We start from the raw sequence: 12,850 nt of genomic DNA, 5'->3' as shown, positions 1-12,850 counted from the left end.
ACTGCTCCTAAGGTAATGACAATATATGGAATTGTTTGATGTAGTCTTTGATTCTCCTTGATCATCATGGAAAACTATCGACAAACTTTTTTTTTCTTTATAGTCTGATCGATTTATCCTACGTCATAGTCAGCTTAACTCAAAAACCTTGATGATTGGAAGGGATGAGCAGTTCTTGGGCATACTTGAGTATTTGGTTTTATTTTCGGATTTGTCAATGGTGTCATGCTTGGTCCATATTATTATGATAAACAATCCCAAACAATCAATCTTATTGTCTATCCTTCACTTGATGCTTTATGAAGATGCTTTGAGAAATGACTATAATGTTTGTTTCTATGGGGACATCACACATGCTGATACCATCCCTCCTAGAAAGTGTCTGGCGATTCAATTGGAAAGCTCTACATATATGAGCATTTGTTGGTCAAGAACAAAACTTCCCTACAAATTCCATGCTCATAAAAGTGATCATACTAATGCAATATCAGTGAATTAAGAACAAAATTCATCTATGTTACCCAATGTTTTCAGGATGGGGGGATGGGGAAATGTTATTATGTTGCTATGATTTATGGGGGGACGGGGAAATGATCATCACCTTTCTTTATAGTTGACTCATGACTCTTGGTGTTCTAACTTCCTATGAGGCTAACTTTTCACATTTGTGCCTTTTCAAATTTAAACCTTGGAAATTGAACCATTTTATTTAAATAAGGGGCAATTTTTCACAAAATTAATTAATTCCACACCTCGTTATGCACACCTTCAACTTCATCCGCATGGTCATGGATTTTAGGAAGGCATGGCTTTTGGTTGGGCATGGATTTCTGCCCATCGTGGATTTTCTAGGGTTGAGGATTTGGTCAACTCAAGGACAATTCACTTGCTTTCTTCAAGTAGTTGGTTGCCTTGATCACTTCACTCCATCATGAACTCACTTTAGTTGGCGCTCATTTACTCAAACATATGGATGTTGCACTTACCTTCACTAGGTCGTGGATTTCCTCAACTCAAGGACAAACTTACTGCCATCCACCTCCAAGTCATAGATTTCTCTACTTCGTGGATTTTGGAGGGGCGTGGATTTTAGTGAGGTATGGATTCTTGCAAGTGGAGGATAGTCATCATCATCATTCAAGCATGCAAAATCCAACACTTAGTCAATTAATTCATCTTCATCATACTGTTGATCCCGATTCTCCAAGTGAAGGATTGAACGAGTTCTTTGTTTCTTCTTCACTTCATGGATCAACCTTGCCATCCACCCTTGAGTCGTGGTTTTTATCAATTCATGGATGTGCACAAGTAATGGATTGATCGTCATCATTCACCCTCAACATCAAGATTTCTTCATCCAATTCACTCCAAGGCATTTTCATTATCTCCCATCAAGACATTGGGACCTTGCAACTTACCTTCATCATTGCCTTTCATGATTTCCTTAGGGGATAGCCTTAGGTTGTGGATTTCCTGAGGTCGTGGACTTCGATGACTCGTGGACAAACTCAATGACTTGCACTTCAAGTTGATTGCTTCATCGTTTATCTAAGTTGATCATTTCAATGCCCTTATCACTTATTGATTCCACCAAGTGTAAAGTAATTTCTTCATAGGTTTGACTTGTGTTTTCTTTCTTTTCATCCTCGCTTAGACCTTGAATCATCCTCATCAAGCGCTTCATCTCAGTTGATTGATCATCACTTATTGATTCATCCTCGCTTCTTCATCGCAACCTAAGGGTGTCCACTTGCTTGCTTGATTGTTCATCTTACCTAAGACTCATATCATGTCCTGATTTTGAAGGTTGTATTGTAATGTCCTCAATTTTTCAGGTTCTCTAGTAGTACAGTTGTTGCTGACTTTTGGGGTTTGTGTTAGCCTGCTCAAAGGGGTAATTTGATGTTACCGGTGAGCTCGGAGGGTTTAGAGGGAGCCATATGATGATTTTTGTTCTTAGTTATGGCTTCTGGTTTGGGCTCCAAGATTATTGGAGGGAGTGTCTATTTTTAGTGAGTCACCCAGTGGGATCCATTTGTCATCTTTTATCATTGGGATCGCTCCTACGCAATCAGATTTCAACTCCGATGCATTTTGATCATTGTCGCTAATTGGGTGCATTATTGAGCTATATTTAATTATTTTCACTAACATTGTATTTTTAATTAAATTTATTTATTGGGCACCTTAGTGTTATAGCTCACTGGAAAGAGAATGGAAAGTTTTAAATGATGGGATGCTTAAAAAATGACTTGTTGAAAATGTTTTAAAAGTTATTTATATCAATTTTTGTAGTTAAAAGTGCCTCTTAAGTTGGATGCCAAAATGGAGAAATAAAATAAAGTAAAACTTTTTATCCTGCATTGGCCTGGAGAAGAGGGTCAATCCCTTTGAGAGAGCTATAAAAGCAGGTTTGAGAGGCTCATTTGGGGGGCTTGGAAGTTTGGCTTTCTAATTGGCTTTATTATTACTCTTGGAGGATTGGGAGCTTTGGCTTTCAGCAGGTTTGAGGATGAAAACCCTCTGTTAGTTAGAGACATCATTCAGCTATCTCACTTGTGTTTCACATTTCTGGAAATGAAGGTATTGGTGTTGTAAGTTACCTTTTCTGTTTCTTCAGATCATTTTGCTAGGGTTTGAATTTTGTGAAGAAGTTTGGATGCCAGACTCATTGAGTGGCATGTTGGACATTGCTGGGCGCTACAGTGATGTGTATAGTGCATGAACAGTGACATTACAGTGACAAGGAAAGCTGCTGCTCAGAAGATTCTCAGTCATTTGGGGCAGGGTTTTGGTGGTTTTCAAGAAGAGAGAGGACAGGTTTGAAAAAAGAAATCGTAGCTTTATGTTTCCAGCTATGGCACTTAAGGAAATTGAAGGTATTTCTGAGTGTTTGGAAAGGAAAGTTTAGTACTGTAATTTTGCTGTTGCTGGAACTGTTCAGGAATGAAACACAATTTCAGAACTTTGCATGACTGAAACAATTTACCTTGGCTATCAATTGAAGGTCAGACTTTGGTATATTTCCATCATTATACTTGCTGTTATATCAGAAGCTTATTGCATGAATATTTCACTGATTTCAGTGATTATATGTTTGGCTCAAGTATTATTAATGCGTGTTAAGATTTGTTATATTAATATTTGTTCTTCATATGTTTTAAGATTTTTAAGCAAAGAACTATTTGATTTAAACTTTTCAAAAGAAATATCAATAAGTCTGGAAAAATCAGAAAACCAAGCAATCTGTTACAAGTTTGGAGGGAGAGTAAGATTGGGGTAGATTTGAGTTTGAGTTCTTTACAAAAGAATCAATGCATGCTTCATGAACCCTCATTCACACAGAATTTTCTGAGACAACATAGAATTCCTTGCATTGCTCATGTATGCAAACTGTATGACAAATTGTTTGAGGTATGCAAACTGTATGCAACGGAGAATTCCTTGCATTGCTCATGTATGCAAACTGTATGACAAATTGTTTGAGGTAGAAAAGGTGCAAAAAATTAGTACCAGAACAGGGTGGGTTATTATATGCACTGTGAAGCATCATTCAGTGATCATCTTGACTTCTATCTATCACTTAAGCATTGAGAGCTATAAGGACTCCAATCTGACCTAGGGGGAGACTTGACTGCTTCTAGACTGCCTGACACCTAAGACTACTGGCAAAAAGAGGGGGTCCCGATTTGCAATGGGGTGATGTGTGAAAAGGTTACAACACTTGTCTAAGGCAATAAATTCATTTATTGTTAGCTTTTATTTGGGCCCCACAAAGGGATGACCCTTTGAAGTGATGCGCCTAGTTTAGGTGGTAAAATGTTTAAAAATACAAACCTCATGTTGGCTGACTCTCCTTAGTATAAGCGCTGACTTTGGGCAAGATAATAAAAAATTAAAAAAATAATTTTTTCTTTATATTTGACCAACCAGCATTGGAAGGATGCAATCATTCACTTGAAAAGGCACTTAATGGGTATAAAAGGAAGGTTGTTGTGGACAATTCAATCAATCAATTCATCGAAGATTCTTCCCATTTAGAGCAGACATAAAAGGGCAGAGAAAGAGCAGATCTATGAAGATAAATCAGACCTGCATGTTAGTAGATTTATGAGGTTAATTGAATCTCGTCTAGAGGGTGAATTCATGCAAGTTCTCTAAGAATATTTTGTGAAGATTATGGCAGACTTAGTGCAGATTTATTGTGAAGGAATAAATCAGATTTGTAAACACACTTTTGAAGACTATTTTTTTTAGATCTGAGTGAGGACATTGGAGCAGATTCTCAAGGCAAATTTATGAGAAAGGAGTGGGCAGATTGTTGAAGTCTTTGTTGGATATCCTTGGCATATGGTGAACTGGTATGTTGATATGACGATAATATATGTTGTCATTGATGTCAATAAGTGTAAGTGAACCGGTATGTAGATTGAAGAAGTTGGTGAACCGGTATGAAGAGGCATGAGGAGATTCAGTGAATCAGTGTCGGGGTTTCACTAAGTGTGATTACCGGTTGGTAGTCTCAGCTCTATGGTTATCGGTTTGGCGATCCAGCTTGTGTGATGAACCGATGATACTCTGTGATCGAGGTGCCACGTCAGTTTTGTGCACGTGAAGGATTGAGGCATAAGAAGATCGACTGCGTTTGAAGTCTACCTCGGGAATGATCATTCTTGTTAGTGGCATAAGAAGAAAGCGTGATGGGTTACTGATTCCCATGAGCGGTGATGAATGAACGATGCAGATTGTCTTGTGATCTGTTTGAAATTGTAATGCTCTATGCAATATGTTTGGACGGTCAGGATTGGACCGCCTGTGTTGTAAACCTAAGCATCTTAGGGTTTAGGGTTTATGCTACCGACCTATCTGTTACCTATAAGGTTGATGATGTTTGTATTGGAAAGTTGTTGGCAAATGCTGTGTGTGTATGTATCCGAGTGAAGAGATACTTGATACTTGCTAGACCAGTAAGAGGGAAAACTGCAGAGTGTGTTTGCAGAGTAGAGGATATGAAAAGGATCTGCCTTGGCATATAGTGCTATTATTAGATCAGAGTTTTTACCTGTTGTCTTCTAATCATTTCAACAGATGGAAAATCCCTTTACCGGGTAGCTTTAACAAGCTTATTGTAAAACCTGTAACCAGGTGACTCAAGATCATTGAGTTCTTTAAATCCTCTAGGGAGGTAACCTTTAACAGGGTATATAGCCATCCCTTAATTAGGTGATCTCTAATAGGACCGGTTCCTAACAGAACCTTATTGTAAAGTCTTTAACCGGACTAGGCTCCTAGCAGGGTGAGCTTCAAAAGAGTTCAAAACAAGCTTGTGGGTATTCATCCCCACCATGGTTTTTCCCATTTGGGTTTCCACGTGAAAAATCTGTTTGTTATGTGTTATGCATTTTTCATGTGATGTTTATGAAGTATTTGGTTGAAGGATTATGCATGCAGGGTTAATAGGTTATGGTATTTTTAGTATACCACATGGATATGTTTATGGGTGAAGTTGATGTTGCATAATTGATCGTATTTGAAGTATTCAGATCTATCAGTTTATGGTGTCTAGTGTCTTACTGTGTTTAATCGGTATCGCCATGGTTAAGTTCAGTAATGGTGATAACCAGTTGGTTTTGCTTTAGCTAGATAAGTTGTTCAGTGAGTTTTTATCTGTACTGATTCACCCCCCCCCCTCTCAGTACCGGTTGGGGTATCTGCTGTTCATCATTATTCATCAGTCTTTCTTTCAAGAAGATCATTCTTCTCCTACATTGTGAAGGTTGGAGCCTTCTACTTTGCAAGATCTGAGATTGGAGTCTCTTGTTGAGTTGGTGCTCAGTGAAGGGCATTGGTGTCTCCTGTGGGTTGGTGCCTACAAAATTGTAAGAAGTTCTTTATAAAACCAATATTTTGCTATGGTTTCCTCCCACAAGGGTTTCACCATAAAATTGTGTGTGCATCTTGTCTTCTTTTGTGAGATCTTAATTGTGTGGATGCTTTGTTTTTTATTTGAGATTGCTAAAATTAATCATTGAGAAAGTAGGTCTTATATGATTCAACCCCCCTCTCAGTATAAGTGTGTGTTTTCTTCAAATACGGGATTGGTGGGGGGTGCCACTAGAGCGTAGGGGTTCACATATGTTCTAGTTAACAGGGAAGAATTTTAAAAATATTTTTCGTTGAAAAGGAAAACATTGAAGCATAGCTGTAAGACATTAACAACAAAGTGATCAAATTAGGCATGCAAATGAAAGATTATGATAAGGAGAAGTCTTTGCTATGCTAGTACACAAAGGTTCTTGCCAAGAAGAGGTCTTCTAGAGACAAAAATCAAGGGAAACATGGCTAAATGAAGGGGATAGCAACACAGTATTTTCACAATAAGACCAAAGCCAATTGGAGCTTAAATAGGATCTTGAAAATTAGTTTGCAGGATGGTAGCAAAATCTCTTTGGAAGAGGAAATTGGGATGGAAGTGTTGTGACCTTTTCACACATCGCCCCATTGCTAACGGGGACCCCCTCTTTGCCAACTTTCTGCGTTGTTAGGTTAGGGTTTTGGCTTCTTAGTGGGGCAATTTTGCGTTTCCCGTGCTCGAGTCTCAGAATTTTGATCATGCCTAGTGCCGTCTAGGGTTTTTGAAGTGTTAGGATCAAGTTGCAAAAGATGATATTTTTAATGATCCTAAGTTTTGCTAAGTGTTTGACCATTTGAACGTTCACGTGTTTTTAAACACGCGCATCAGTGATTCTAAAGTGCCAAGATATTCACAGACCTTTTGGAGTTGTTTTCTCGCTCCTAAGGTATTATTTAAGTTCGTTTCGCACTTTATTGCAATATTTTCGTAGCATTTCGCTCATATTTTTGGAAAATTAGCCTAAGTCCAGTCAAATTTAAAGTTGCTGAGTGATTTTGAGTGGTTAAAATGATAAAATCCTAAGGGAAATTCATATTCCAAGGGTTAAAGGGTCAAAATCCATGCTAGAGGTGTTTTTCCCCTCACATTCCAGACTACCCAACCCATTGCCCCACTCAAAATCCATACTACACATGGGTTTCCCTTGGAATCCATACTGGCTACTAATTTCCCCCACTGTTTATCCATACTTGGGTTGAATTTCCCCTGGAAGTGTTCAAATTTGGCTAAGTGTCAGGATTTATCCAGACTGCCATCGAATTTCCCTTGGGAGTGTGGACTGGAGTGCAAGGATAATTCCATGCCTGGGTCGATTTTCCACCAGGATTTTTGTGACAACTAAGTGAGGGTTTTTGTTCGGATTTTTATCCAGACAAAGGTCGATTTTCCCCTGAGCATTTTTGTAAGGATTTTTGTCCAGATTTTCATCCAGATAGGGATCGATTTTCCACTGGGAACATTATGAAGAGTTTTGAGTCCGGATTTTCATCCAGTCTAAGGTCGAATTTCCACCAGGGAGGTATTTTTCCAAGTTAGGTGAGTTTTAAGTGTGGATTTCTGTCTAGACACATCGAATTTCCCCTGGAGGTGATTTTTTGCAAATTGAGTGCATTTTTGTCTGGATTTTTGTCCAAACTCACATCGAATTTCCCCTGGGAGGGTTTTTATGTGCATTTTGATGAAGTTATGCATGGATTTTTATCCAAGCATGGGTTGAATTTCCCTTATGGGGTAAATTTTGACACTTAAGTGATTTTTAACCGGGATTTTTCAATCCCAACTGATAGCGATTTTCCCCTGGAGGTTTTATTTTGGATTTAAATTATAATATTTTAACAAATAAGCCCCATTTAATTGCTTTTAAATAATTATTAATGATTATTTAAAATTTAAAAGCAAAATTTAATAACTTGCAATAATTATTAAATGTTTGAACTTTCTAGAAGCAAGTTAGGGTTTCACAAAGCAAGTATTTATACAAGTGTTTTATCTCACATTGCTTGTGTGGTGAAAGTGAAAGATGAAAGCAAGTATATGAGAGGAACTTTAGCATTATTTTATTATTATTTCTGCCAGGTGTCTCCATGAAAGCGATTTTTTCTCCAAGTTGGGCGAATTTTTAGCTATGTGTTTTTGTGAAGTGTGGGATTGAGGATTTATTTTTCTCCATTTTTTCCAGCTTGTTGATTTATTTATCTTGGTTACCATTAGAGACCAGTTTCAGAATTTTGATTTTGCTAAGTTTGGCGATTTTTTCCAAATTTGGCATTTTTTGGTGAAAGTTGGCAATTTCATGTTTGGAGACTTGAACGATTTTTCCTCCACCATTTTTGCTTGCTGTTCAGACCTTCATTGCTGCAGATTGCCGCCATTAACAACATTTTTCAAAATTCTAAAAATTTTGATTTTTTGCTAAGGCAAGCAAATTTTTGTGTTTGGGGCATAGTTTTAAAACTCGCGGACTCGCCTCGGACTCGCCACGGACTCGCGAGTCCTTTGGCGTCGCGAGTCGACTCGCCTAGGACTCGCGAGGCGAGTCCCTACGAAAGACTCGCGAGTCTTTCGCTCGGACTTGCGAGACTTTCACAGGGACTCGCGGGCCTAGAAAAATGCGCCCGTAAGGGTTAAAAACAAGTTTTTAAAAATTTTTTTGACTTCATTTTGGTTTTTTTTTGGCTGGAGCAGGTTAGAAGGGTTTGGAGGAGTAGAGGGAAGAAGGAAAAATCAACAAGAGAGATCTAGGTAAGGATTTTTCTCTTTCTTTTTTTTTTTCATTTGAATCATTTCATTGTTTTGAAACTGAAAAAAATCTTGAAAAAGAAGGGGATATGCTGCCAAATTTTTTTCTATTTTCTTTCCTAAGTTATTTCCTCTTTTTTTTTTCTTGTTTTTGAATGCTATTTTTCCCAAATGATTCATTGTCATTTTTTTTGTTGATTTTCCATAAAACCCTGCTGATTTTTTTATTTTCATGTTAAATCAGCAATGGCAAGTTCAACTCCAAGGGCAACCCCAAGGTCAGGAAGACAAAGAGATAAAGCTTGGAAATATGGGATTGTAGGAAGCAAAAAGGGGGAGGTCACTTGCACCGAATGCACAAAATGGATGACTGGTGGAATCAATAGATTAAAATACCACCTTGCACAAATACCTGGATATGGTGTGGAGGCATGCCCCAAATCAACTCCTGAAATTATTAGAGAGATGAAGGCCATTCTTGCTGAGAATGATATGCATAAGGAAGAAAGGCAAAAAACAAGAGAAGCCATGGCAGCTGCAATGAATCCCACATTGTCCACTTCGGGTCCCATTGGTCACAGTCGGGGTCGTCAGTCACTTTCATCTTTTGGTGACAATGAGGGTGAGGCTAGTGGCACTCCTGTTAGATCAGACCCTAATTTTTTTGTACCACGCAATGTTCCAGGTGCACAACCTTCACTTGAAGGTACAGGATGGAATAGAGAGAAGCATGAACAAGCACGGATAGTAGCTTCAAACTTTTGGTTTTACAATAATCTATCTTTCAATGCAGCAAACAATGTGTATTGGGAAAGTTTTGTTAATGCATGTACAGTGGCGGGTAAGGGGTTTAAGGCCCCAACAGGTCATGACTTCAGTGGGCCATTGCTAGAGAAAGCTGTGAAAAATACAGAAGGTGTGGTTGATGATCAGAAAAGGTATTGGAAGAGAAAAGGATGCAGCATTTTATCTGATGGATGGACAGATGGACGGAATAGGACTCTTCTCAACTTCTTGGTGGCTTCAAATGGTGCAATGGTATTCATGAAGTCTGTTGATGCTTCAAATGAAATAAAAAATGCAGAGACTTTGTGTAATTTGTTGGATGGTGTGGTTCGGGAAGTTGGAGTTGAGAATGTTGTCCAAATTATCACGGACAACGCAGCTGCATATGTATCTGCAGGTAGAATGCTTATGCAGAGGCATCCTTCGATTACATGGAGTCCTTGTGCTGCACATTGCTTGGACTTGGTGCTAGAGGACATTGGGAAGATTGGATGGGTGAAGAAGGTGGTTGAAGAAGCAAAAAGTGTCACCAAATTCATCTACAACCATACTTGGGTGCTTGCTTTGATGAGAAAACACACAAATGGCAAGGACCTTGTGCGACCTGGAGTGACACGATTTGCTAGCCACTTCATCACTTTGCAGAGCATTCTTAGTGCCATTCCTCATCTTAAGCAGATGTTTGTGTCAGATGCTTGGTTGGGGTTTGCATACTCCAAAAGACCTGAAGCAGAGAAGATTGTGACCATTGTTTTTGATGAAGGGTTCAATAAAAGTGGAGAGGAGTTGACTGCGGTAAGTAACAAACACAAAAGTAAAGTTTATACAATCTTGTCTATTTGCTGATTTTATTTTTTAGGGGTTGATTTTGTACTAATTTAAAATTTGTTTTAATTTTTTTGGGTGATAGAACCTTTGGTGAGGGTTCTTCGTATGGTGGATGGAGAGGGCATGCCAATGGGTTTCATTTATGAGGCCATGGATAGGGCCAAAGAGGCCATTTCACATTACTATCGTGGAAATGCAAGAAAATGTGAAATCTTTTGGCGCATCATTGATCGTAGGTGGACAAACCAACTCCACCAACCGATACATGCCTTCACCTACTTTTTGAACCCGAAATTCTACTTCTCTGATTCATTTAGGGCTGATGAGGAGGTCATGGTAGGTGTTATTACATGCATTGATAAGATGACACCTGATCCCGAGTTGAGAGACAAGGTTCTTGATGAGTTGGAGGTGAGATTTGACATTTGCAATTGCTCTATCTTTATTTATGAATTCGGAAATGTTCATTATTGAATTTGAGTTTGACACTTTGACTATCTAGTATCTATTTCTGAATTTGGAAATGTTCATTGTTCAAGATCTACAAAAGCGCAGAGGGGAGACTCTTCTCATCACAACTAGCAATTGATAGGAGAGGAAAACAACAACTAGGTAAAAAATTTAGTAACTTAGTTCAATAGTGCAAGAAAAAACCTACAAACTTGATTGTTACATTTTTTTCTCAATTCTAATATTTCTAAATGTTTTTTGTAGATTTATGGTGGGAGAATTATGGTGCGGGCATGCCTAATCTTCAAAAGATAGCTATCCGTGTTTTGTCTCAGCCATGCAGTGCTTCTGGGTGTGAACGAAATTGGAGTGTCTTTGAAAGCATTCACACAAAGAAGAGAAATAGATTGTCACAAAAGCGGCTCTATGATCTAGTATTTGTTCGGTACAACCTTCGCCTTCGAGTTAGACAGGTGGAGGGTGTTTCACATGAGGCCATTGACTTGGATGAAATTGATCCATATGGTGATTGGACCATGAATGAACAAAATGATGGTGATGATGTCCTCCTTACTGAAGAAGAAATTGCAGAAATAGAGAGAGGAGCAGCACAAGACGCAGAAGGAGCAAAGATTGGATGAAGATGAGGACGAAGATGAGGATGATGATGAGGACGAAGATGAGGAAGAAGAATCATCTCACCATTTAGATACCACAACACCCACTGCTACTACTTCTAGCTCAAGGCCTGAAAAATTGAGCTATATTAGGAAAAATACAAAGAGGAAGATGTAGTCTTCTCTTTGGTTTGTTCATTCACATTGCTGTTTTTCACATTTGTAGTTGGACTTGGACATATCATTATATGTAATTTTGTGAACATTTATATACTTATGCTGCCATTATAGTATTATACATTTTAGAGTTGAAAGTTGAAACTTGAATATGCTGCCATGAATGATGAAATTTCAAATATTGCGTGTTTGTACTTTGTAGATCATATGACATGTGTAATGTTTCAATTATGGCACTTATGTTCTCTAAATGCATTAATTTCTTTATGTTTTTTTTGTAAAACTATGGTTTTTTTTTTTTGCCGAGTCTTTGCCGAGTCTTTCGCGAGTCTTTCACAAGTCCGAGTCCGAGTCCAAAATTTTGGTTTGCCGAGTCCGAGGCGAGTCCGAGATTTTCAACTATGGTTTGGGGTATCCAACCCCAACTTGAGCGATTTTTTCTAGATTGCTGCCATCCTTCATTGCTGCAGATCAAGGCTGCCATTGACAACAATTTTCAGAATTCCATTTTGGCGCTAGACTTGGGAAAATTTCAATTTTGCTTGGGAGGTGTTTTGGTGCCATATTTTGATGATTTTCATGCATGTTTTGTGGCTGCCATCATTTCCAGCCTACTGATTCGCTTCAGATCTGAGGTTTGCTTCAGATTTTGACCTCCATTAATGGCTGCCATTAATTTTCAGACTTAAGTTTTTATTGCCCAGCCAATTCCAACTTAAACATTTAGAATTTGGAGGTGTTTTATGGAGTTTTTTGTGCATTTTTTAGACCATTTTATCGCTGTTGCAGGTCTGAAACTGCATTGTTAGGCGCTTGTCCTCAGAAATTTTCATTTCCAGCCACCTAACCAATTTTGGTGAATTTGCTTGGGGCTGTTTCCTTAGCAATTTTTCATCATTTTCAGGGATTTAAACCACTTTGCAAGGTGCTGGTAAGTCTGAAGTATCCAATTTTTAGACTTGTCCTCAGAAAACTAAATTTTACCAGCCATACTTACATTCCAGAAAATGATTGTTTTCATCAATAAAACTGATTTTTTATTGATTTTATGCACATTTTGAAGATTACCACATGCTTTAAAAGTCTGAATTTTTCAGGTTGTCTTCAAAATTTTGACCTCCATTGTTGACCACGGAAGGTGTCTTCAGACATTCATTGTGTGAAAACACAACCTTTCACACCTTTCCTTAGTCATCACTTATCCGGTATGCTCCTTTGCACTTTAGCTTGCATATTTTCTAAGCGTAAGGAGGTATTAAATGAATTTTATGGAAGGCTTCCATGCCTTAGTGTTGTCACACTTTGAACTTAATTGCTAAAATTTACCAAGTGTATGGAT

The 12,850-nt window shown here is 38.3% G+C and overlaps 2 protein-coding genes across 4 annotated transcripts in view; both read left to right on the top strand.

Annotated features, from left to right (window-relative positions):
- The window catches only part of LOC131044117 (uncharacterized), a 341,446-nt gene that overhangs the window by 86,771 nt on the left and 241,825 nt on the right, over positions 1-12,850 (top strand). The window lies entirely within an intron of this gene.
- On the top strand, positions 10,359-11,313 carry LOC131875489 (uncharacterized). The gene is made up of 2 exons (XM_059219942.1): positions 10,359-10,678; positions 10,982-11,313. Exons 1-2 carry the CDS (start codon positions 10,373-10,375, stop codon positions 11,030-11,032), a joined length of 357 nt encoding a protein of 118 aa, XP_059075925.1. The 5' UTR covers positions 10,359-10,372; the 3' UTR covers positions 11,033-11,313.

Source organism: Cryptomeria japonica, chromosome 4 (assembly GCF_030272615.1).
Source record: "Cryptomeria japonica chromosome 4, Sugi_1.0, whole genome shotgun sequence".
Lineage (NCBI taxonomy): Eukaryota > Viridiplantae > Streptophyta > Pinopsida > Cupressales > Cupressaceae > Cryptomeria > Cryptomeria japonica.
Note: the sequence above shows the minus strand (reverse complement) of the source record. Positions and strands in the feature narration are given on the sequence as shown.

Excerpts from the sequence above, each read along its gene's own strand:
- LOC131875489 (XM_059219942.1), top strand. The coding sequence starts at position 10,373 with ATGGTGGATGGAGAGGGCATGCCAATGGGTTTCATTTATGAGGCCATG. Across the intron at positions 10,679-10,981 it reads AGGTTCTTGATGAGTTGGAG|ATTTATGGTGGGAGAATTAT; the intron begins GTGAGATTTGAC and ends TGTTTTTTGTAG.